This window comes from Humulus lupulus, chromosome 1 (assembly GCF_963169125.1).
Source record: "Humulus lupulus chromosome 1, drHumLupu1.1, whole genome shotgun sequence".
Lineage (NCBI taxonomy): Eukaryota > Viridiplantae > Streptophyta > Magnoliopsida > Rosales > Cannabaceae > Humulus > Humulus lupulus.
Genome location: NC_084793.1, coordinates 229,828,801 through 229,853,292, shown reverse-complemented (window position 1 = coordinate 229,853,292; position 24,492 = coordinate 229,828,801). Strand labels below are relative to the sequence as shown.

Sequence of the window (24,492 nt, the reverse complement as noted above, 5' to 3'; positions counted from 1 at the left end):
GGTAAAGCTCTGGTTTTTAGGGTTTTTGGCAGAATAATGGCGTGCGTGAAAAGAAAAGAAATGGCTCTGGTGGTCTTATATAAGTTTGTCTCTGATATTAAAAAGGCGTAATCATTAGTTTTCCTTTTTCGAAGTATGGGGGAACGTGATGGCCGTCGAAATTATTTCTGGGGAACTGAAAAGTCATGATTAGACAGGAGTGGGTTGCTTTTTTCAAGAACACACGAAGGGTTCTGACACGTCAGGAGGGGTTACCGAAGGGTCGTTCGTTCAAAGTTTATTTACTGTTCGTGGTAAATAAACTTTGGGGGGCAAATGTTATCCAATAAATTAGCATTTGTGACGTGGCGAATAATCTCTTGACACATGACTGATACCTGGAAGCGTCTGCTAGAGTATCGACCAGGAGACACACCAGAAGCAGGACAAGCCTGTCTTACTCGCGACCAGTCTGGTCGGTGGTTCCGCTGGCAAGGAAACATTTATGGGAAGATCTTTGTGAATCCTGAATTTATCTCATGCAATCTTCTGGATATCCCATTATTCAGGGGATAATATCTGTAACGATATTTTGTGACCTTCCATGAGCCTATAAATAGTAAGATATAGCTTAAGGGAAGGGACTTTTTGGCTGCTGAATCATAGAGATATAGAATTTCTCCTAGTAAATTTGTATTGTTTTGTCAGAAGTGTTGAAACTCATTGAACCCTTGTTCTTTGATCACACTTTTGGTTCCATATCAATATCATTCTATGTGGACGTAGGTCATTACCAGATCCTGGGGCCGAACCACTATAAATCACTGTGTTTTCTCCACTTTTGTCATTACATTATTCTCTTTACATTCGTCTATATCATTCATATTTTGACTCCGTGTCAGTTGGCCAAATCGTGGGTCAACAGTGTCCTTAGACTACCCTAGAGAATCTACATTAATCGAATACTGAAAAGGCTCAATAAGCAATTGTGCTCTCCTATGAAAGCCCCTATTGTGAAGGGTGGTAAGTTTTCTAGAGATCAGCGTCCTCAGAATGATGAAGAAAGAACTCATATGAATTTCGTCTCATACCCATATGTTGTAGGCAATCTGATGTATGCTCAAGTTTGCACACGGCCTGATATCGCCTTTATAGTTTGGGTGTTGGGTAGATACTTGAGTGATCATGGACTAAGCCATTTGAAAGCGACTAAGAATGTGAGATATATTCAAGGTACCAAGGATCTTATGTTGACATATCGGCATGTGGTTGGATTTTGTGATGTCGATCATGCAGGCTGAGTGGATGATAAAAAGTCCACTTCTAGTTATATTTTTATGATGGTTGGAGGAGCTATTTCATGGAAAAGTGTCAAACAAACACTTATAGCTACTTTGTCAATGCATGCATAGGTCATGGCATGTTATGAGGGTACTTGTCATGCAACATGGCTACAAAAATTCATTTCAGCTTTGGGAGTTGTAGACTCCATCTCTAGGTCACTGAAGATGTATTGTGACAATGTTGCAGCTGTGTCTTTTTCCAATAATACTAGGAGCTCTACTCGCTCCAAGCATTTGGATATCAAGTTTTATTTTGTTAAAGAAAAAATTGTGGAATCCCTCATCATCATAGAACACATGCCTTCAGCCAACATGTTAGTGGATCCACTAACTAAGGGTTTGCCTATTTGTTATTGAGATCTTGACCCTTTTGTGTTAGTGGGAGCTATGTTTTGCATTTATTGTGTATGATGAACATGTTTGTAGTTTTTTTTAAGGACTGCTTGCAGTTTATGACATACATTACATGCACAATTCATGTATTTTGGTCATTGTGTTTACCATAATGTCTTGGTTGCATCTTTTGCTTGGTTAAGTGACATAGCAATGATAGATATCAAGTTTTTATTTCTATCTCTATTGTTATAAAATTACATTTATTTGTATTTTTTTTTTACCTCTTTATGAATCTTGAAAAGCTTGATTGTTAAAATATTTATATCCTGTTGATATGATATTTTACAATATAGTCTTATATTGACTCATAAAGATTCATAATACAATGTTATTTTGTTTTGTTTATACCATCCAAGAGGGAAAATTGTTGGAAATAAATATGTGGACTAGTATAAACATATCAAGCATTATTAAACAACTACATCTTGCTTATGGTATTATTAGAGACCATAATGGGATGGTGCTATTTTCCTAAAATAATATTAGATGGTTCATACTACTAAATTATGTGACCAGCCCATTGAACCACATAAACTCAATTTGATCCAAAGTCAAGCCAAATAACCTAATTGTATATTAGAAAATGATTTAATATTCATTTTCTAATTTTGATATTTATGATATTCTTTTAATCATTAAAATGAATTATATGGGGCATTGAGGAATATACAAAGACTTTGTTTTGATTGAGGAGTAGTGCCCCAAAATAGATTATCACTCCATTATCTAGGGTTGCGCAGAAATTTTTACAACCCGAATAATCCGCCCAAACCAACCCGAAAAAACCGCCAAAAAACGCAACCCGAATAAACCGACAAAAATTTAAATCGCCCAATTGTTACATTGGGCGGGTTGAACATAATTATCAACCCGTCCAATTAAGAGCTTACTATTTTTTAATACATTTATATATATTAATATATTATATACATAATTAAATTTATATTTTTTTAAAAAAAATAAAACCCTATACGATTACTAAGTTAGTTTGCCTCTACCTCCTTTTTCTGTTTCTTTATTGGTGTCGCCGCTGCTCTCTCCTCTCTCGACTTTCTCTCAAGTTCTCAAGTCTCAATGTTGCAAAGTACTAGGCTAGGCAGGCAATTCATTTTGTCTCTCCCTCCGACCTTCCTTCTCTTTTGTTCAACGCCTTTCTCCACGCTCTTCTCTCTCGTCTCCAGTAGCAAAAGTACAGGACTCCGTCTTCGACAGCAACGCGACGTCGACTTTGGCAACAACAAACAGGTACCATATCTCTTCCAATCCATTATTGCATTCTCTGAGTTTTTGTGGTAGAAAGCTTGATTAATTTTTGGTGTTTCACTACTGCAAGTTTCTTAATTTTTTTATGGTTCAAATGCCTTGCATTCTCTGATTTTTTTATGGCAGAAAAATTGATTAAGTTTTGGGTATTTTACTGTTGCAATTGTCTTAATTTTTCTGTGTATTTCACTACTGCAAATGTCTTGATTTTTAGGTGTTTCACTGCAGCAAGTATCTTGCATTTTCTAATTCTTTTATGTGGCAAAAAACTTGATCAAGTTCTTATTTTTTATGTGTACCTGTAAGTCTTGCTGTAAGTTTTTGAATGTGTCTTCTCTTGGTGAATATATAGATTTCCATGAATCATTCTTACTGTTAGCGATTTATTTGTTTTGGATACAATCTTTGGATGAGCATTGAGAAAAATGGGTACCCGTACGTAAGGTTGCTGGTTAGTTCAATGTTTCTTCTTACATTACATATGTATATAGCCATACTCTATAAAAGAATGCACAATGTGGGAACATACATGGGAAATTAAATTGTTAGTTTAGATTGCTTCACTTGAGATAGTCTCTTTGGGTTATTAGCATATGTAGTGTACCTTCCATTGTTTATATTAAAAAAATAGTGGGAATATGCTTTGGATATAATCAAGGTTTGATTTGTGATGTGTACCGGTAAGCATGCTAGTTCAATATTTATATTCTTATAAGTATATATGCTAGTAGAAATTTATATAAAATTTTGGTTTTGCTTGCTTGTTACTCATTTTTTTCCAAATATTGACTTTCCTTCAAGATTTACAATTGCTCGTGATATCTACCAGTTGTTTTTGGAGGAAAAGAAAAAATTGAGAAATTAATTTGTCAATCGTAGGTTGTCTTTAACTATTGATTGTTGGACTTCCATACAGAATATTAGTTACATGTGCCTGACTGCTCATTGGATTGATGACAATTGGAAGATGCAAAAAAGGATTATTAGTTTCATTCAGGTTCCTAGCCATAAAGGTGACATGGTTGCAAAAGAAATGATTAGTTGCCTCAATCATTAGGGGATTACTCAACTTTTCTCCATCACTGTTGACAATGCCTCTTCAAATGATATAGCTTTGAGAAAAGTCAAGGAATATTTGTCTGAAAAGAAAAATGCTTTAGTTTTGGGTGGAGAGATGTTTCATATGCGGTGTTGTGCACATATTTTGAACTTGGTTGTTAGTGATGGTTTAAAAGAAATGAGTTATGCCATTTCTAGCATAAGGAATGCAGTTAGGTATGTGAGATCTTCACCGGCTAGGTTGAAGAGGTTCAAAGAAGCATGTAAAGATGTAAATGTTGAATCGAAAGCTTTATTATGTTTAGATGTGGTGACAAGGTGGAACTCCACCTACATGATGCTACAGGTTGCATTGAAGTTTAAGAAAGCTTTTAGGTATTTGGAAGGGGATGCAAATTACACAAAGTATTTTTGAAGAAGAAAGAGTAAATGGAGAAAAAGTGGATGGCCCACCAGAAAATACTGATTGGACTAATGCAGAAGTATTTGTTAAGTTTCTCAAGGCATTTTATGAACTTACTTTGAAGCTCAGTGGGTCATTGTATGTCACATCAAATCTTTTCTTCCAAGAGATTCTTGAAGTTCAAGTTGAGCTGAATGATATAAAGAGTAGTACAGATGAGTTGATGAGTAAAATGGCGGGGAGCATGCAGTTGAAGTTTGACAAGTATTGGGGCAATGTTGGGAAGATTAACTTGTTGCAATATATTGCCTCTATTTTGGATCCAAGATTCAAATTGGATGTTGTTCATAACGGTTTCAGGTATCTCTATGATCCCATTCAAGCTGAAAAAATGATAAAGAAAGTTGAGAATATGATGACTACCTTGTATGCATTTTATAAGGACATTGTTGTGCCACCTAGTTCCTCTAATGATCAACAAGCAAGTGAAAGTGTCACTTCCAATACAAGTGAAAGTTCTAGTAGCTCATCATTTCTTATTAAGCGAAGGTTTATTTTGAGTGAAGTAACCAGCAATGATTTGGATGATTATTATGCAGATCGAAAGGAAAAGTTAGTTGAGGATACGAATTTTGACGTTCTAGATTGGTGGCAAAGGAATGGAAACAAGTATCCTATTGTCTTTCATATTGCAAGAGATGTTCTGGCTGTTCAAATGTCTACAGTTGCTTCTGAATCAGCTTTTTCAGCTAGAGGACAGATTCTGATCCATTTAGAAGCTCTTTGTCTCCAAAAATGTTCGAGGCTTTAATTTGCTCAAAGAATTGGTTGACTTGTGAATATGATGCTCGTATTGTGTTGAGACAATACATGGACGAAATCGAATGTTTGGAGATATCCGAGCAAGTTGAGTCAGGTATGTTAATGTTATACTTGTCGTTTTTCTTAGTTCTTATTCTTAACTAAATTTAATAAATATTAGTTTCTAATGTGTTTTAATTTTATTTTTATATTAGAGGAATCGTGTATTACAAACACAGGAATTGAGACTACTACTGCTACTCCTAGTACTTTATGGGCCCTTTGATGGAGGAATCATGAGATGATTGTTGGTTACTTGGATTGGTATTATCTTTTTATATTTGTATTTGAACTTTAAAGTTTTAACGTGGTTGTATGATTTGTGATGTTTCATGGTTAGACTATTTTGTATTTGAATTTTGGACTAGGTATGTAATGTTTTACGGTGGTTGATTTAATTGTATTTGGACTTTGGTTTATAATTGGGCTTTAGACTATATTAATTTTCCTTTTAATTTTAAGGATATATATTTGTTACTTGTTTAATACTTTTAATGTTGATGCAATTATTAATATATTACAAGAAAAAATTTCAAATAAATATATAAATTAATTAAGTTTTGTTTTATTTTTTTACTATAAACTCAAAATATTGTTCTAAGCTTAAAAAGATAAATTTCACACTATTATTACTAGTATTGAAAGGAAAAAAACTACAAAAATGTAATCTGAAAAAAGAAAAAAAAATTCCTTCACACTTCAGTTTGGGCGAGTTGACCCGACCAACCCGCCCAAACTATTGGACGGGTTAAAATGATTTTTTTTCTTATTTAGGCAGGTTACGAGTTCACTTTTCCTAACCCGATTATAACATTGGACGGGTAAAAATGCCTTGTAATCCGACCAACCCGCCCAATGATCAGCCCTACCATTATCTTCTTCTAACACTTGTTGTTGTTTTCAGGCTGAAGAAGATGACAATTATACAAGAAGAAAGTAGTAATGGGGGAGGTAAGTTCATTCTCACTCATTTGAGTGTTTTTTGGTATACTTGAAACTCAAATGCATACTATTTGATGAGCTTGAATATGTGAAACTATTGTATAGATACTTTGTTGCTGATTTTTTATTTTAACAATTAATTATTCCTGCCGTTAAAGATGAAATTACATCTTTTATGAGTTTTTTTAACAAGTTTATAAAAATATGGTTTTTATTCAAAAGAATTTATTTTATGGCTTTTTTTTTAAAAAAAATTAATTTTATAATTTAGTTTCTCATATTTTTGTATAAAAATTGTTTTATGCTATAGTTTTATTTTTAATTAAATTTATTTAAATTAGGAGATTATTTTAGTCATTTAAGTATTTTTCATGTGATTATTTTTATATTAGTTTCATTATACAATATTGACTTAATATTTTAAAAAATGGAACTTAATCTATTTTATTGTTTTTATATTGTTTAATGTTTATTTTTCATAATTTAATGTTACAATTTAAAATCACAAATACATTTTTACTTTACTAATTTAGTTTTTATCTCTTCAACTTCTCTTCTCGTTGACGTCTTATATCTCCTCTCTCTTTGTCAAACTTTTTTTTGGAGAAATCTTCTTATTAAGTCACATGTCCTTCAACTCAAAATCAAAATCAAAGAAAATATAACTATGATAAAATATGTGGCATAATTATAGATGTTTTCAAATTTATGGGAAAGAAAATCCCATAAATATGAACTTCCAAATCAAAAAACCATAAAAATAGTAGAAAAATTAAATGTCCATATTTTTGTGAAACAACCTTGAAAAACCCATAAATATGAAGAAAAAATATATATTGTTCATTATTCATGTTATTGTGCGCTCGTACATGCTGAGATGTTAAATGTTCATGTTTTAGTAAATTTTCAAGATGATTTTGTTTTTAATGAACATTTCATTTTTACATCATATCGTATTAGACCATCTCTAATGAGAGATATAAATATTGTGTTATATTTGGCACAAAAAATAAATGTGGTATATTTGACATAATTTTTAGCATTATGCTCTAATGCACAATTGTAAAAGTTGATGCAAAAATCATTCTTTCATTAATGCTCATTTTATATTGATTGAAAATATACAAAAAGTAATAATTTTCTTTTATATTTTATTGTTGATTAAAGATAATAATAAAATAATAAGATAAAAAGTCTAACATTTATTGTTGATTATTAAAATTAATAATAAAAATAGCATAAAAGTAAATATAAAAGTGTAGCATTTATGGTGATGCAAAATATGCATCATGCTATATATTATGTGTCAAATTTGGTACAATTTTTAGCATGTGTCAAATTTGGCAAAGTTTTTTGCACACCATTGGAATAACTTTTTTTGTAAAGTGAGTTATATTTTAATAATATATCACTAATTTGGCACTTCATTGGAGTATCTCTAATGGAGCGTCAAATTAGTGATGCATTGCTAAAATATAGTTCATTTACAAAAAACTTGCTCTAATGGTGTGTCAAAAGTTGTATCAAATTTGGCTCATACTAAAAGTTTGGGTAAATTTGACATACAATATAGCATGATGCATATTTTGCATCACTATAAATGCTACACTTTTTATTTACTTTTATGTCATTTTTATTATCTTAGAATTATTTTTATATATTTGCATTAAATGTTATACTTTTCAGCTTATTATTTTATACTATTAATAATAAAATATAAAGAAAATGATTATTTTTTTTATATTTTCAATAAATATCAAATTAGTATTAATGAAATATTAAATTTTACAATAGTTTTTATAATTATGCATTGGAGTATGATGTTAAAAATTATGCTAAATATATAATATATTAATTTTTTGTGGTAAATATTGCATATTTACTATTCGAAGGCATGTTTATGTTTTAGTAATTCTTCAACAGGATTTTGTTTTTAATGAACATTTCCTTTTCACATCATATTGGCCAACTGGGCTCTCTTCTTCGACTCCGGGAGTCTGTTTTCGTGGGGAGCTATTCAGAATATATATACATATTTATATTGAAAGCCTTTTGTAAATGAAATCAAAAAGGTTAAAATTAGATAACACAATTATATAATTACAAAATATATATCACGTAAGAATAATAATAATAATCAAACTGCTAGGCTATTCGAATTTTACATTACTTCAAAGTAGTTTAATTAAGCTGAACTTTGCAATGCGTATCAGCCTTCCTGCTAATATAGGGTGTAAATTTTCTTCTTTTTAAGAAAATATATATTTATAAAAAAGAATGGCAATCTTTTGCATTTAAGACCAAACTCAAACCAGTCAAATAATGAGTCGTCTCTTTACAAAGAAATTTTCAAGGGAAAAAAATGTGATCATTAGCCAGAAATCAGAAGGAATGGAGGGAGGAGGAGAAAAAAATAAGAAAACATGGGTCAAGGAAAAAAAAAACTAATTCCAAGACTCACGTACAAAAAATTTCAAACGGATATAGAACATAAATCATCGAAAACATGTCTGATGTTAGGCCTCTCATTTACAGGGAGAATACACCTAAGTGATATTGCAAGTAAATCATCCATTGCTTTGGAGGGTTCTTCCCCACTAGCAATGTCTCTATCAATGCAGTCCCTTCCTCGTCCTTCCTGATCACACAGCCTAACCCAATCCGTAAGATCAACCGCACCCGATTGACCCGAAATAATATCACCCGCACTTCTTCTGGTTAGCAATTCCATCAAGATCACTCCAAATGCATAAACATCAGTCTTGAATGAGGGGATTGGTTTGGCTGCTGAGGATAGTTCTGGGGCTCGATAGCCCAAGGCCCCCATGTTTAGTATCTGTTCTGCAATACCAGCTGGTGTCATTAGGCGGTGAAGACTGTAATCGGTAAGCCGAGCCTCATATTCAGGACCAGCTAGGAGTATGTTTGTTGGCTTTAGATTTCCATGGGGCAGACCTCTGTCATGAAGGAATAAGAGACACCGAGCAACATCCACCGCAACTTTTAGTCTTTGGTTGAACATCAATGGAGAGTACCTCCGAGGTGTGGTCTCTGCATAAGATGTATATGAATGAAATTTTAATTTAAAAGTCATTGCACATGAATCAGTATTACGGACTATTGTATATTACTGAAAAATCCAATCTTAAACTTTCAATTCAGCCAAGGACTAAGACAATGCTTGATACTCGACCAGCACAGACATTGGCTCAAACACTCCTCAGGAAAACAAACTATGACGATGCTTGTTACTCACAATCATATAGACATTTTGCTCAAACAATCATCAGGAAAACAAACTAGCTATAAATCCTATCCCAGGTAGCCTATTCCCAAATCCCAACCATATAAATGATGCCTGTGTTTATATTTCTTCAGAAGCCAAGTTCCCATATGTGTCATTTCTTTGATTTGTGCCGAAACTTGAAAGTAAGAAAGATATCAACCTGCACACACAATCCTAGGTACAAATATAGAAGGTTTCCAAACACAAATTCCATTGGCACTTTTTCGGCTAGCCTAAAACTTATATGCATTTCTTTTCTATCTGGTGATTAGTCTCGTAATGTATTCAAGTATGCAAATAGTTTGTCACTTGATAACTCAGTTCTAAACAATACATTCTGGTTCGACTCCCCTGTCATGTTTACTCTGTTCAGTTCTAACCTTCAATTATGTCACAGATACAAATAAGGCAATCATGATCTCAAAAGCTTTTGATAAAATGAGAGTAAATTCTGGTGAGATTGAGGATAGCCCAACCTAACACCCAACAAAATTGTTCTTATAGAACTAGTATTAGAAATAACAATAAAGGGTCATAATGCAGAAGATTAATTCTATATCTCATTTCTTCTGTCTCAGTTGTAATGATAGTCATATTCTTCAAAATGCTTCATTAAAGCTCAAACAAACAATCACCAAATAAATTTCCAACAAATTTTATGCGAATCCTTGATAGATGACAAGTTGGCTAATGGATGAACTTAGGCATTTAATTTTATTTATCTAAGTGCAGCAAAGCACACCCATAACCACAATTCTTGATTGTAATGCCAGAAAGCTTGGCAAAACAGTTGCCCGACAATTATTTGACCTAAAGGTGCGAGGCCTAAATTCCATCTAACGCCAAAACAATATACTGAGCATAAGAAAACAAGAGTAGCAAAACAAAAAGCGGAAAGGGTGAAAAAGAGAAGAATATGTAAAAGTAGAACAATCAAACCTTAACATGTTGAATGTATACACCATAACATAGATGGCTCACTTGGAAGTTCGTGTGAAAATTTAAAAAGATACAATAAAAAAGAAACAGAGCGATCAATTTTAAAGAAGTCTTACCATAAAGATGCAGGGCCAAACTGTCACCATGGATATAATCTGCTAAAAGAAGCCTCTCTTGTTCTCTTGGTCCCCAGTAGTATGCCCTCAATGGAACAATGCTAGGATGCCTTATCGAGCCAATCCTTTTCACTTCTCTAGCAAACTCTTTCTTGTGCTTGACCAAGCCTACCCGTAACCATTTGACAGTCAACATATGTCCACTGTCTAAAGTAGCTTTGTACAAAGTTCCATGGCTGCTTCTACCAAGAACTTCAGCTGGAGCTCGAGATAGTTCCTCGGCAGTAAATGCCATTGAAGCATCCAGAAAGAACAATTCACCAGCTAATCTATCTGGTGAATACACGTCCAACATCACAGGTTGTTCACGTGCTTCTATGAAACGAGGAGAGGAGGACAATGGAGAACCTGGGGAGGATTTCCTTCCCGAAGTTGCAGGATAATTATCAAGGAGATCCATAGAAGCCGAAGTCGTTGCTACTTCCCGAGGTAAAACATGATCACCAACTTCAGTTGCCATCTCTCTCTGCGCAGATATTGACCCTGATTTTGAAGTTAACAAGTGATCATTTGAAAAACTCAATGAAGATGGTGGGGCCTGAACGTTGGAGGTGAACTTCAAAAACGAAGGCCTTGTGAATTTTCCTATCTTGATGTCCCTCCCTGTATTTTGACCTCCGAGTCCACTTCTCCTATGGAAATCTTTAAGCTGTGAACGATGATAAGCTAGTAAAACAAAAACTATCATAAAGGCAGCTCCAACAGATGCAAGTATGATTGCTACTTTAATATTACTACTTTTTGAAGGACGATCTTTCGTTTTACTAACACGATCTGGAACCGAATTTGATGTTGACATACCCTTAGGTAAGATAAGCAAGTCATTTCCTGGACGAAACGAAGAGATAGGAAAGCTTCTCAAATTTGCAGGAAGAGGACCCCTTAGATCATTGCTTGATACATTAAAAAAACTTAAGCTGGATGGAAGGTTATCAGGGATTTCACCATCAAATTTGTTGTGAGATAGATCAAGGTACTCCAACTTACTAAGTCTGTCCAACTCGTTTGGTAACTTTCCTGAAAAGCCATTATTTGCAAGATTCAGCAATTTGAGATTGATCATATTACCGACGTGTGAAGACAGGACACCTGACAAAGAATTACGGGAGAGGTCGAGGTGTTCTATCACTGGACTAGAAGGTAGATATAATAATTCACTCAAATGATCTCCTCCAAGAGAAATTGGTCCTGTAAGATGATTTCCTGAAAGATTGAGAGTTGTCAAAGTCCTTGAACTGAAGAAAGTACCAGGAATAGGCCCGCTAAGTTCATTTGAACTAAGGTCAACTGTCGACAGGCTAGGACAGGCCTCCAAGATGGAAGGCAAAGTACCTCCCATTGAATTATTTCTAAGGTTAATTGTAGTTAAACTCTGAAACTGTGAAGATAATTTTGGAAAGCTTCCTGATAACTCGTTTGAACTCATATCAAGAAACTCTAAATGAGCTTCCCAGTTCTGCATAGTGGAAACATCACCGGATATCATATTTTTGCTCAAATCGATCACCAGACAAGTTTTTAGAGTTGAGGGCAATGTCCCAGACAAACCGTTGGATGAAAGATTCAAATATTGCAAGCTTGTAGAATTAATTCCGACAAGAGAACCTGTAGATATACGAGCAAAAAACATCATACATTTGATAAACAGCAGCCATAGCTATGTTTTAAAGGTTAAAAAATAATTACAAGGGAGTTTATGTTTCCGGTAAAATAATCATACAGATCCTACAAGACCAATTGCAGGGGAAAAATACATTAAATCCCAACACATTTCAACATGGACTGATTAAAAGTACATAAAATTTACATTTTTTTTCCGAAATATATACGAAAATGTTGGAGAAATTTGCAAAATATACACCTTTACAGTAATGTGATCTCTTGAAAATAAGGACTATAAATAAATAAAACTTAAGATCGAGGGAGGAGACCGTCAAGTTTCTCAATCTTCCACATCAAACGATTCAGGTGCAGCAAAAAAAAATCATATAATATTAGCATTGAAAAATCTTAAAACAAACCTAAATTTGAAGGTTTGAAAAGGCAATTATTTTCAAAAGTTAGCAACTGCTGCATTTAATAATAGAAGGTCAATTCTTAACCTGTGAATCCATTGTTACTGAGATCCAGTTCTACAATCGGAATAGAAGTCTCAAACAACTCCTCTGGAATCGATCCAAACAACTGATTGTTCCCAAGACGCAAGACCCGCAAACTTGGCAAAGACCCAAATGGAGCAAGCTCTCCATTGATCTGATTATACCCCAAGTCCAGAACTTCCAAATTTCGAAACAACGTTATTGCATCACCCTTAAAGAAGCCACCACTCAACTTATTGTGACTCAAGTTCAAATGATGAACAGTGTTCGCCAAGCTCGAAACATTTTCCACAGGAAGAGAAATCGACCCGAAAAACTCGTTCACACTCAAATCAACGTACTCTAAATTGCGCAGTTCTTGTACTAAGTCACCAATGCTCCCCCATAACTGGTTCGAATGCAAATCCAACACTTTCAACTGCTGAAGATTCCTAAATCCACGAGGAAAGCCGCCTTTGAATTTGTTTGCCGAGAGATTAAGATGCTTCAAATCCCACAACCCACTGATCCGCTCCGGGATCGGACCGTAGAACTCATTCCCGGATAGATCCAAATGCTGCAACGAAGTCATTGTGCCCAAAGTTGGTTCAACCCGACCTGTGAATCTATTTCCAGCGAGACTAAGATTCTTAAGTTTCCCAAGCCCAATCAGAGTGTGAAACTTCAACTCACCACCGAGGCCAAGCCCTTCGAGGACCACGCTGGTGACATTGCCGTTCTCGTCGCAGGAAACGCCGGTCCAGGGAGGGCAATCGGTAAAGCTCTCGAGCGAGGGGTAGTTCCATGAGTCATGAACCTTCCGAAGCGGGTCGATACGTACCCCTTTCTTGAACTCGAGCAGGGATCGGAGCTCAGAGTCGGAGACGCAAGAGACCGAGACCAACAGTAGAGAGAGAAAGTAAGAGTAGAGAGCGGGAAAGAAATTCATTGGGTGTCGCGGGAAAACCCTAATGATTCATTGAAAAGATAAGCACGCCGTAGTACCCCGAGTCAGTCTCACTCACCCAACTCAACTACCGCGCGACGAAGAAGCAGAAGAATCGTTCTCGAAACCCTAGATTTAGAGAGAAAATGCGAGTTAGGGTTTTTTTGGGGTCATAGAATGAACAAAAACCAGAAAGAGAGAGAAAATCCGTTAAAAATGGCGGTTCTGTCAGGTGGACAGTGTTGGTTGGTGAAGCTGAGTAACTACAGTCTGTAAAGGACAAAACCCTTCTCTTTCTCTCCCTACGGATGAGAGAGAGGGAGTGCGATGGACCCCACTCACATGCGAGTTAACGGCGTTTAACGTCGTCTAACGTCGTTAACTTCTTTGTTAGGGAGGGACTGGACAGACAAACAGACAGACAAAGCCGGTGAAGTACGTATGTCAACGTTTTTTCCTTTTCTTTTTTTTTCAAATTTAAAAACGAAAAACAAAAAAAGGAATTTCCCATTTATGACCAATATTTTGGGTTGGAATCGAATTGATTAATGAGTTTTATGCATTTCTAACACTGTCTGGGAGCAATTTAAGGCAGTGTTTTTGCATGATTAATCAAAGTTTTGGATGGGATTTTTCATATATGGAAATAAACAAATATCCTAATTTTGGGTCAATACTTTTATTTTCGACAGAAAAAATATGGAATTTACTAATTAACCATTAAAGATAAGAACCCCTACCGTTCCATTTTTAAATTATTGTAAATGAATTATTATTATTCTAGGAGGAAAAAAAAAAAGAAATTCTTAAATTTGGAAGGAGCAATTATTGGTTTATTCTAATTCAAATTGGAAGCAAAATTTAAAGGATGAAATAATTGTATGCAAGGGTAGGGCATTTTATCAATCATAAAATATAAGTAGAAAACCAATCAAATCATATTATTTTCAGAAAGAATGAAAGTTTATCCCTTATGTCTTCTTGTACCTCCAAACTATAGTCTATGGCTAAAACTCACACACACGTCTTAATAATAATTGAAAAAATAAATAAACACACACCCTCACTTTGTGGCAATATATTATTTTAGTTTTTGGAGCCACCTAAGTACAAATTTATAAAGGATGAATTAATTAAAATACATATGTAAATATAATTCAATAAGGGCATATGATAAAAAGAACGCTATAATTATTGATTATGGGTCAATTCTTACTTTATTACACAACTCTCGTCTTTACCTGTAAATTGTCAAATATCTTTTCTTTTCTTTTGGGGTTTCTTTGTTTAAAAAATAAACAAGTGTGCCAAGTTGCAAAATGGGAACATTCTTTGGCATCCCTTGACATTTGCCCTCTTGGCCATGGTGGAATTTAGTATTAAGTATTTAAACCATTACCTAGATTCTTTTTCTTCTTTCTTTTGTGTTTAGCATGATAGTCATGTGAATTATAAGTAGTTTAGTAAATTAGTCTCTAAACTATAAATTGTAGCAATTAAGTCTCTAAATTTATTAAATAATAATAATTAAGTCTCTAATTTGTGATTTTTAAATTATTTTTTTTATGAAAAAAGTTGCATGACATTATCAAAGTGAAAATTTTGAGATATTGAATTCATCATTTTGTTTAGGATTTTTAGCATGCCAACCCCTTGAATTATATGTGGTTTAGTCCCAAAACTATAAAATGTAGCAATTAAGTCTTTGTATGTGATTTTTTTATTATTTTTATGAAAAAGATTGCATTACATTGGCAAAATAGTATCATAAACAAAATAATAAACTCAATATCTCCATTTTTTTTACTTTGGCAATGTCATACAGTCTTTTTCTTCAAAATTTAATAAAAAAACAACATAATAAGGATTTAATTGCTATTGTTTAATAAGTTCAAAGACTTAATTTGTACATTTTATAGTTCAGAGACTAATTTGTTAAACTATGTATTATTTAGAAGACTATCATGCAAAAAAGGTATTTTTTTTTATGATGTTATTTTGGTAATGCAATGCAATCTTTTTCACACAAAAAATCACATACAAGTACTTAGTTCCTACTGTTTAATGTGAACAGGGAATTAATTGCTATATTTTATAGTCCTTGACCAATTTGCTAAATCACATATAGTTTAGGGAAAAATCTTTTTTTTTCTTCTTTTCTTTTGCGGCACATTATCTAGACTTTCAATTTCATACAAAGTTGGAATATCTCACTTTTTATTATATAGAATATAGATACAAATATCTCTTCTATATAATAAGTGTGTAAATAACGAAAATACTTGATTTTAACAGTTTGTTTTTGTTAACTTCAATAGAATATTTTAAATATTTAACGGAATATATATTTAAAACTAACTTAAAAATATATATTTATCAATTATATTAATATAAATTTAAATATTATAAATTATCATTATTATAATAATATTTAATATAAGACTACATATATAATAATTATATTAATATAGATTTAAATTCAAATGTTATAAAATATCAATATTTTAATAACTATATTAATATAAATTTAAATGTTATAAAATATTATTATGATGATAATAGGGGAAATAGCGGTAAAAGTACCCAACGTTTTGAAAAACTTTTGAATTAATACTCAATTTTTTTTTTGTGGGAAAAGTACCCAATGTCCACTTCCGTTGGTATCCGTCGGTACCCAGCCCCAAAAGTCCGTTAAAAGCTAACCATGGACCCACGTGTCAGCTCCATATGGACCCACGAGTTTTTCGGAAACGAATACAAACAGAATAATAAAAAGATAAGGACTGTAGAAGTGCTGAAATATAACTAAACAAACAGTGTTTTTACGTGGTTCAGGCGTTAACAAGCCCTAGTCCACGAGTCGATGTTATTATACTTGGAAAGGACTACAGTAAGATGGCTGGTGTACAAGAACTTCACACACTCACAGTGTTTCTCTCGGGTTCTCTTGAAGAAGATGAAGCTAGAGAGATTTTTGTAGAGTTTTTGCTATGTGATCTGTTGGCCGTCCCCCTTCTTGTAAAATGAAGGGGTCTTTATAGCTAGGGTTTTGGATTAGGGTTTTTCTCTACGTACATGAGTCTTAATTACTCCAGCCATAAATAGGGAATATAATTACTGTAGTAGCATGGCTACAAAACTCTATGTGGGTATATTTACATGAAAGTATGGGGAACACACAAAGTCAGCCGTCTTTTCCAAGTTGTCAGCGGAACAGTAGGCGAAAAGGTACCCTTAGGCGTGCTGGGATGTGTGCGGCTTTGACCTGTCGGGCGTGTCAGGCGGGATCCTGTGTCAGGTGGATATCATTCCAAATATGCCTCCTCCATGACTCGACCGCTTGGTGTTGGTCCGTGCGAGGCACGGAACCGTTTCCGCGAAGAACACTCGAAGAGCTTCTCCTGGAAGGAGCTTCCCCGAAGGATACCCCGTCGGGAGTCCGAGAGGGTTGACGAGTTTCCGTGTCGTGTTTGCTTGGAAGAGTAATCCGGACACTAAACAAGAGAGACGAAGCCTTTCTGTCCATCCGCGAGCTCTGGTCACCTACCGTGAAAGACATCGATAATTCTGCTTCCCCGAGGACATCAATCTAAACGCTATCCGGAAATCTGGATAACAAATACCAAATCTTTTTTTTTGTGGGAAAAGTACCCAATGTCCACTTCCGTTGGTATCCGTCGGTACCCAGCCCCAAAAGTCCGTTAAAAGCTAACCATGGACCCACGTGTCAGCTCCATATTAGCCCATTTAAAAATATTTTTTTTAAATTAAATTTAAAATAGAAAAAAAATGATTAAAAAATAATTTAATTAGTAAAAAAATTAAAATCAATAAAAACAATTAAAATTAATTTTTATAATCATTTTTTAGAAAAATATTATTAAAGAAAATAAATTTAAAATCGAAAAAAATTATTTAATCAATAAAAAAATCAATTTTATTTTTATAATAAGTTTTTAGAACAATATTATTACAAAAATTAATTTAAAATAGAAAAAAAATATTTAATAAATAAAAAATTAAAATTTATTATTATAATCAGTTTTTTAAAAATTATTATAAAAAAAATACATTATAATTTTAATTTTTTAATAATTTGTTTTGTTGACGCCGTTTTTCGTCAACAGATAAAAGAAGAGCACGTAAACAATTAATGACAATGGCCAAACGAAACAAACAAATCAAACACACGGTTTTTTACGTGGTTCAGCAGTTAAATCTGCCTAGTCCACGAGTCTCTGTTATTAACCTCAAGATTATCTCTGAAAATTCTTAAGCATGAATTCTTCAGAGTTTTCTCTCAAGGATCAGAATTTCGGTCTATTACAATGGTGCATGGCTTCTCTATTTATAGAGAAGGATGCAGAATACTATCCCACATATTTTGGGTAGTTACTCTTTTATGAATAAAATAAATGGCTTTAAATGCCTATAATCAGATAAAAAAGGAAACGTCCCTGAAGACCAGGAAACACATAACTGATTAAATAATATCCCACGATTCCTGGGGATTTACATTAATAAATGAGGATTACATCTCATGTTTATAATACTTGTAGATTGTCAAGGTGGTTATAGCGTATCTCCAAGGCTTTAGCATCTCAGGTTTCACGTCATTGTGCGAGCCACTGACATCTCCCGAGTTAACATTGCTTTCGAGATAGTACATCGAGCTCAAGACCCCTGCTCCGAAGTTGTTCCTGAAGATGAGGGTGCTCTCAGAGATACCTTTCGAGATCGAGATCATTTCGAGGTCACGATACTCGAGGTCATGTATCGTACTTTGCCGGCTCGATTTACAATCCTAGAGCATACCCTAACCCTCACGAGACCATTTATTGCGAACTCAGCTTTCAAGGTCATATTTACTATGGCTCGAAATCTGGGTATAACATCTTGCCCTCTCAAAAGTATTTGTTCGAATCCTAAGAGAAGGAAACTTTTGAACTACTTCCTCTAGGGGACCGTACCGTCACACTCTTGAAAATGGACACGCGTCAGCCGGGTATTGCTCACTTTAGGTACATGAGTACCTTGGAAACACGCCCACGATCGTCCGTCTGACAACTTTTCGGCGCTTTCTTGTCATTAATCCCCATCCGTTCGATCTAGTGAGGATTCCATTCGACGCTCCTGATTAATTCCATTTTCCCACCTATATATACAAGACCCCCCCTCTTTTCGTCTTCTTCTTCACGTTTGTTCATCGTAAGCAAGAAAAGAAAAACAACCAGAAAACCAGAGACTCTCCTAAGAAGCTTCTGTCCCGCGCATGTTTTCTCGACCCAAGAAACAAAGAAATCCTGGTCTGTTCGAGTCAGTGAGTTCTTTCTTGCAACCTCTTCTCCAATCGACGATTTCGCTGCAATCACCATCACTGTGTAAGTACGCCATTTTTGTTTTTTTTTTATACTGTTTTTGCTGTGTATGCTAGTTTACGTTCTTAGCGTAATAAGATAGGGGGTTTCGTTTCGATAGGCTATTAAGTTTCCTAGACTTCCCCTGCTGGATTTCTCATCACTGGTTTATATCCAGTTTGAGCGAAGTTTCAACTTTCTGGGTTTTGAAAATTTTAGGCCATGTTTCTTGTACACTAAGTTTTCGGGTAAAAACCCTTGTCCTTGACAAATGCACGAAACCCAAGAATGCCCTTCCTGGCTAACCGCCACCTTTCTTTCCCTTGAATTTCAGGATTTTCAAAAGATCATCCACGCTCCTTTTCTTTCTTGTGGAACACACGCTCTGACTCTTTAGTAAGAGTCTCAATATTTAGTTTCTTGTTCTTAAATCTCCGAGTTCATCCCATCGAGCTCGTGATTCTTGCATGCATGGCCCTCACCATTTTTTCTTTCTCGTTAGATGTCACAGAATCTGGAAAGACGGTGGGGGTCATTGCGAGCCATCCCTTACGAGCCTAAATCTCCGAGCCCAGAATCGCTGTTCGCCCGGAATCAGCGTCGGATAAAAGAATACGAGCTTGCGCGCGAGCAAGAGGACATTCGAGCCCACTATCACCGTCAGATAGACGAGGTCATTGAAAAGAAGAGAAGAGTTCTTCAGGAGGCCATCTATCCGGAGCCCAACCCAGGACCTAGGCCAATCCCCCTCGACCCCGCGTTAAAAGTCACGGTTGCATATCATCCGGGGGAACTCCAATTTTCTTTAATGGCGGAGCCTTCGTCTTCGCAGCCTAGGAGGGAGATGTTTGAAGCCGAGTTCTACCAGAGCTCGGTTACCACCACTGACCAAATAACTGACATCTTGGCCCTCCATGGCCTTAGTTCGTTGGACACCCTGAAGTGTCGAGCTCCGGCTAGTCATGAACGGAGCTGTTTCGCCCCTGGGGGCCGCGATGCCAGCGTGAAATACGCGGCCTGGAGCCAGGAACATATAAGGGCAGGAGCTCTGCTGCCCTTGAAGTCCTTTTTCAGAGACTTCATTGATTTCGTTGGGTTGGCTCCATTCCAACTCAACACCAATTCGTACAGGGTGCTGTCTGCCCTGAGGTCCTTGTATCACGAGCTGCAGTGGAAAGGACCCTCACCTCAAGAGATTTTATATCTCTTTTGTTTGAAGAGTAACCCCTCCCGAGCTCGGGGAGGAGATGGTTTTTATTATCTTTCAAGCTACCCCAAGGAGACGAAGATTTTTGAAGATCTTCCAAACCACCCTCCTGACTCCAAAAAGGCTTTTTTCTGGACAGACGGTCTGTCCCCGTCTCGACATCGTTCGTTCAGGCGGATTCGTAAGTACTCTTGTTACTTTTATTTTTTGAGCTCGGAATTTTAGCCCTTAAGACCATACTTAGCTAAAATGTGTTTTGCCTTTTAGCTAATTTTCAGCGTCCCTCCTCCACCAAGACAATGAGGGAGCACAGAGAGGCCTTGCTCCGACTTCCTTATGGCAGGAGGTCTCTCTCGTATCTTCTTCAAGAGGGCAAGCTCCGAGCCTGTGGTTTGTTGGGAGAAGGCCAGTCAACCTCTGACTGGTCTAACAAAAAATACGAACGTTGGGAGGAGGTGCCACAGCCCACAAGCACCCTTCTTCCGAGGAGAGAAAAGAGGGCATCTCTCCCAGTTCGCTTGAGGAGTCCGCGATCTGGGAATGAAGCCAACGACGAGGCCTCGAGCTCGGACTCAGATGAAGGTAAAACCCTTCCTACTTCGAGAATGTGGTCCCCCACTTTGCTAAAACACAGGCCCAATAGGTTAGTCTCGTGCCCACAGGATAGATACCACTTCTACATATGGAGTTGGGTAGACGACTGTGTCCATAGGTTTGATAGTGGGCTCGGGAAATACGACACTATGTACACCACGGACGAGGTGTGAAATGGGATAGCTGTGCAGTATGGGACCAATGATTATAGGGAACTCTCGAGGTTATCACCAACTTATAGGGAAGGCACTCCCCCCGCCTCTTCTGAAGACGGGGGAATTTCATGGTCCCCAAGCTCGAGCTCGGGGGAAAGTTCCAGTTAAGTTTTTTCTACCATCACTCTACGTCTGTGATACTGAAGTAACTTGTACACCTCTTTTACTGACTCACTGTGTCGACTTGTGCAGGCAAGATGGACTCCGACCTTGACACCCTTATTGACAATGCGGGTGCCAAGAGGAGCAAACGCCCCAGGGCAGGGTCACTGAAAACCAGCCAGCCGGGGAAAGGCTCCAAGAGATCTAAGAAAACGCCTCCTCCTGCCCCGCCGGCTTCGAGCTCTGCTGCTGCGTCGACTGGCCAGACTAGCGCCCCCACGACGATGCCATCCTCGCAGACCGTCGTCTTTGCGGTGGCACCGGCCTCGCTGGCTGGTACCCCTGTCGTGGTTGAGTCCCAAACTCCTGTGGTGGGTCAAACGTCTTCTGCTCAGCTCGCCAAGAGACCTTCTGCTTCTCGAGCTCAGAAGCTAACCATCTCCACCCATATGGACTCATATGTGGTGGATAACGCTGCCGGACCTCATGGATCTACGCTGATTTCGGATGTCATGTCCCGGATCGGCCAGAGCTACGGCAGTTTCGAAGCTCCCCAGTGGCAGTGCCTAACTGGCACCCGAGACCGCACTGTTCTCTACGAGAAGAGTATCGAGCACACCGCTGCAGTAAGTATTTTTCCATATTTCTTTCGCTTATATCCATGCTGTCTTGAAGCTAATGGTGGTTTCTTCCTTTTTTCAGGCTCTTGCCTTCACGGCCCAGCTCAACTACGAGCTTAATAACGAGATCCATTCCAGCAGGACTCATGCCCAAGAGGCGAAGGACCTCCACCTTAGAGCGAACGATGATCTGAAGGCGGCGAATGCTAAGCTCGAAGCAGTGGTTAAGGAGCGTGAGGATATGGCCAAGGAGCTCGGAAAGCTGAAAGCTGAACTCGAGGAGCAAAAGAAAGATAACACCCAACTTCGGGAGACCAATAAGAAGCTCGAGGAGGACAAGACTGCCACCTTCGACCTTATAGAGGATGTCAAAGCTCGCCTGACTGCCGAGTACAAAGAAAAGAAGGAAAAGGCGGTCGACTCAGCCATGTACCGGATGTGGGCTTATAACGAAGAGTTGGACACCAGCTTCTTGGGTCCCCACGAGGCGCCGCTTCTTGAACGATGGAATGCTCGGCTCGAGAAGGAAGAGGCCGAACAGCTCGAGAAGGAAAAGGCTGAGCAGCTCGAGAGAGAAAATGCTGCTCCGGGCACCGTTTCGGTGGAAGCTCAGGAGGATAGTCATGCTATTCATCCTGGTGGGTCCAGTGTTACTGATGCTGAGAAGGCCAAGGAGACTCCTCTTCCTTGAATCTGGCCTCGGGGAGATCAGTTATCGGGGCTGCGTTCCCTTATTTCTGTAATTATTTTAATTTATGCCCACGGGGCTGATACAATTTCCTTTACTATTCTTTTATATGCTTTACATTTCTTGGCTCGAAATATTTTGCACATTTTTATATTGATGAACCGGTTATGTTTATTTATTCATACAAACATAGTTTGGATTTAGGCTCGAAATTCGATGCATTCATGCATAGTTTATTCGAATTATCCGCTTCCGACCTCGTTACTTATCAAGGTCGGATATTACTTTAACCATGAACTCAAGAGTACTTATATGGTGTGTAATGTGAATGATCGGGTTATATCTTTTTTTTTTGTTTAGTCACTTTTCCTCATCCTCAGTTTTTGTTCCGAGGTTAAGAGTTCGAAACTATTTTTCTTTAAGATATTCTAGCCTCGATCTCGACTTATCTCGAAATAGGTTTAGGTTCCTACTTATCATCGATTAATTTTTTGGCTGGTTTGTTCCAGACTTGTTAAGTTTGCACATCTGGTTAACTCCAAACGTTTTAGGTTTTTGGTAGTTCGGTTATGTCCGAACTATCTAAGCTCGCGTACTTGGTTATCTCCAAGTACTTTTATCTTTTTGATAAGTCGGTTATGTCCGAACTATCTAAGCTCGCGTACTTGGTTATCTCCAAATACTTTCATCTTTTTGATAAATCGGTTATGTCCGAACTATCTAAGCTCGCGTACTTGGTTATCTCCAAATACTTTTATCTTTTTGATAAGTCGGTTATGTCCGAACTATCTAAGCTCGCGTACTTGGTTATCTCCAAATACTTCATATAAATATATATTTTTTTATTTTTTAATCTGACGTTATATATACCAATGATGCCCCCTTAATATCCTATGAGTGTGACCATAGGTTATTAAATTAAGAGAGATTGTAAAAATAAAAATAAATTACATGTGAAACAAAGTGGACCCTTTATTTGATGAAATCCAAAAACAAACTAAATACAGATAGAAAATCATGGTTACAGGCAACACTTTTCCTACACTATTGATAATATGGTCTAAGGTGTTTGCCATTCCATGCTCGTGGTATCAGGCTCCCATCTAATCTCGCAAGTTTGTATACACCAGGTCGGATGACTGATTCTATCTGGTATGGCCCTTCCCAGTTTGGCCCGAGCACTCCAGCTGCTGGATCTCGGGTTGCTAAGAATACGCGTCTCAATATCAGATCTCCTACTCCGAACTTTCGATCTCGAACCCTTTTATTGAAATATCTTGTGGTTCGTTGCTGGTAAGCAGCGTTTCTCAGCTGAGCCTCTTCCCTTTTTTCTTCGATCAAGTCTAGGGTTTCTTCGAGCTGAGTGTGATTTGAATCCTGATCGTAAATTTGAGTTCGAATCGTTGGGATTTCGACCTCGATGGGCAACATTGCCTCGCAGCCGTACGCTAGAGAGAACGGGGTATGCCCCGTTGATGTCCGAGCTGTAGTTCTATATCCCCAAAGGACTTGAGGTAATTCCTCGGGCCATCGTCCCTTTGCCTCCTCCAACTTTTTCTTTAGAGAACTCTTGAGGGTTTTGTTAACGGCTTCGACCTGACCATTCGCTTGAGGGTGAGCCACTGATGAAAAGCTCTTTATTATACCGTTCTTGTCACAAAAGTTGGTGAATAAGTCGCAATCGAACTGGGTTCCGTTGTCAGATACAATCTTTCTTGGTACTCCATATCGGCATACGATGTTCTTTACCACAAAATCAAGGATCTTTTTCGAAGTTATGGTCGCCAATGGTTCAGCCTCTGTCCATTTTGTGAAGTAATCAACGGCGACCACAGCATATTTTACTCCGCCTTTGCCAGTTGGGAGTGAGCCTATGAGGTCGATGCCCCATACCGCGAAAGGCCATGGGGATGTCAACATGGTCAGTTCGGAAGGTGGAGCTCGGGGTATCGAGGCGAATCTCTGGCATTTGTCGCACTTTTTCACGTACTCGAAAGAGTCTGTTTTAATGGTTGGCTAGAAATATCCTTGGCGTATA

The 24,492-nt window shown here is 37.0% G+C and overlaps 2 protein-coding genes across 5 annotated transcripts; one reads left to right on the top strand and one right to left on the bottom strand.

Moving 5' to 3' along the window:
• The first annotated feature begins 2,717 nt into the window (after positions 1-2,717).
• LOC133804083 (zinc finger BED domain-containing protein RICESLEEPER 1-like) lies at positions 2,718-5,759 on the top strand. Of its 4 annotated transcripts, XR_009878310.1 has the most exons (4): positions 2,718-2,963; positions 3,783-4,803; positions 5,043-5,359; positions 5,460-5,759. XR_009878310.1 is itself a non-coding variant. In XM_062242249.1 (3 exons), exon 2 carries the CDS (start codon positions 4,430-4,432, stop codon positions 5,252-5,254), a length of 825 nt encoding a protein of 274 aa, XP_062098233.1. In that variant the 5' UTR covers positions 2,720-2,963; positions 3,783-4,429; the 3' UTR covers positions 5,255-5,359; positions 5,462-5,759. The 4 variants fall into 4 exon arrangements, 3 of the variants coding, with proteins under 3 accessions (XP_062098233.1, XP_062098222.1, XP_062098229.1); XM_062242249.1 differs by having other exon boundaries at positions 2,720-2,963; positions 3,783-5,359; positions 5,462-5,759; XM_062242238.1 differs by having other exon boundaries at positions 2,721-2,963; positions 3,898-5,359.
• A 2,751-nt stretch (positions 5,760-8,510) lies between these two features.
• Positions 8,511-13,922, bottom strand: LOC133804078 (probable inactive receptor kinase At5g10020). The gene is made up of 3 exons (XM_062242228.1): positions 12,750-13,922; positions 10,588-12,252; positions 8,511-9,297 (listed from the first exon to the last, which is right to left on the bottom strand). The coding sequence occupies exons 1-3, from the start codon at positions 13,672-13,674 to the stop codon at positions 8,720-8,722; spliced, it is 3,168 nt and encodes a 1,055-aa protein (XP_062098212.1). The 5' UTR covers positions 13,675-13,922; the 3' UTR covers positions 8,511-8,719.
• Between the last annotated feature and the right edge of the window lie 10,570 nt (positions 13,923-24,492).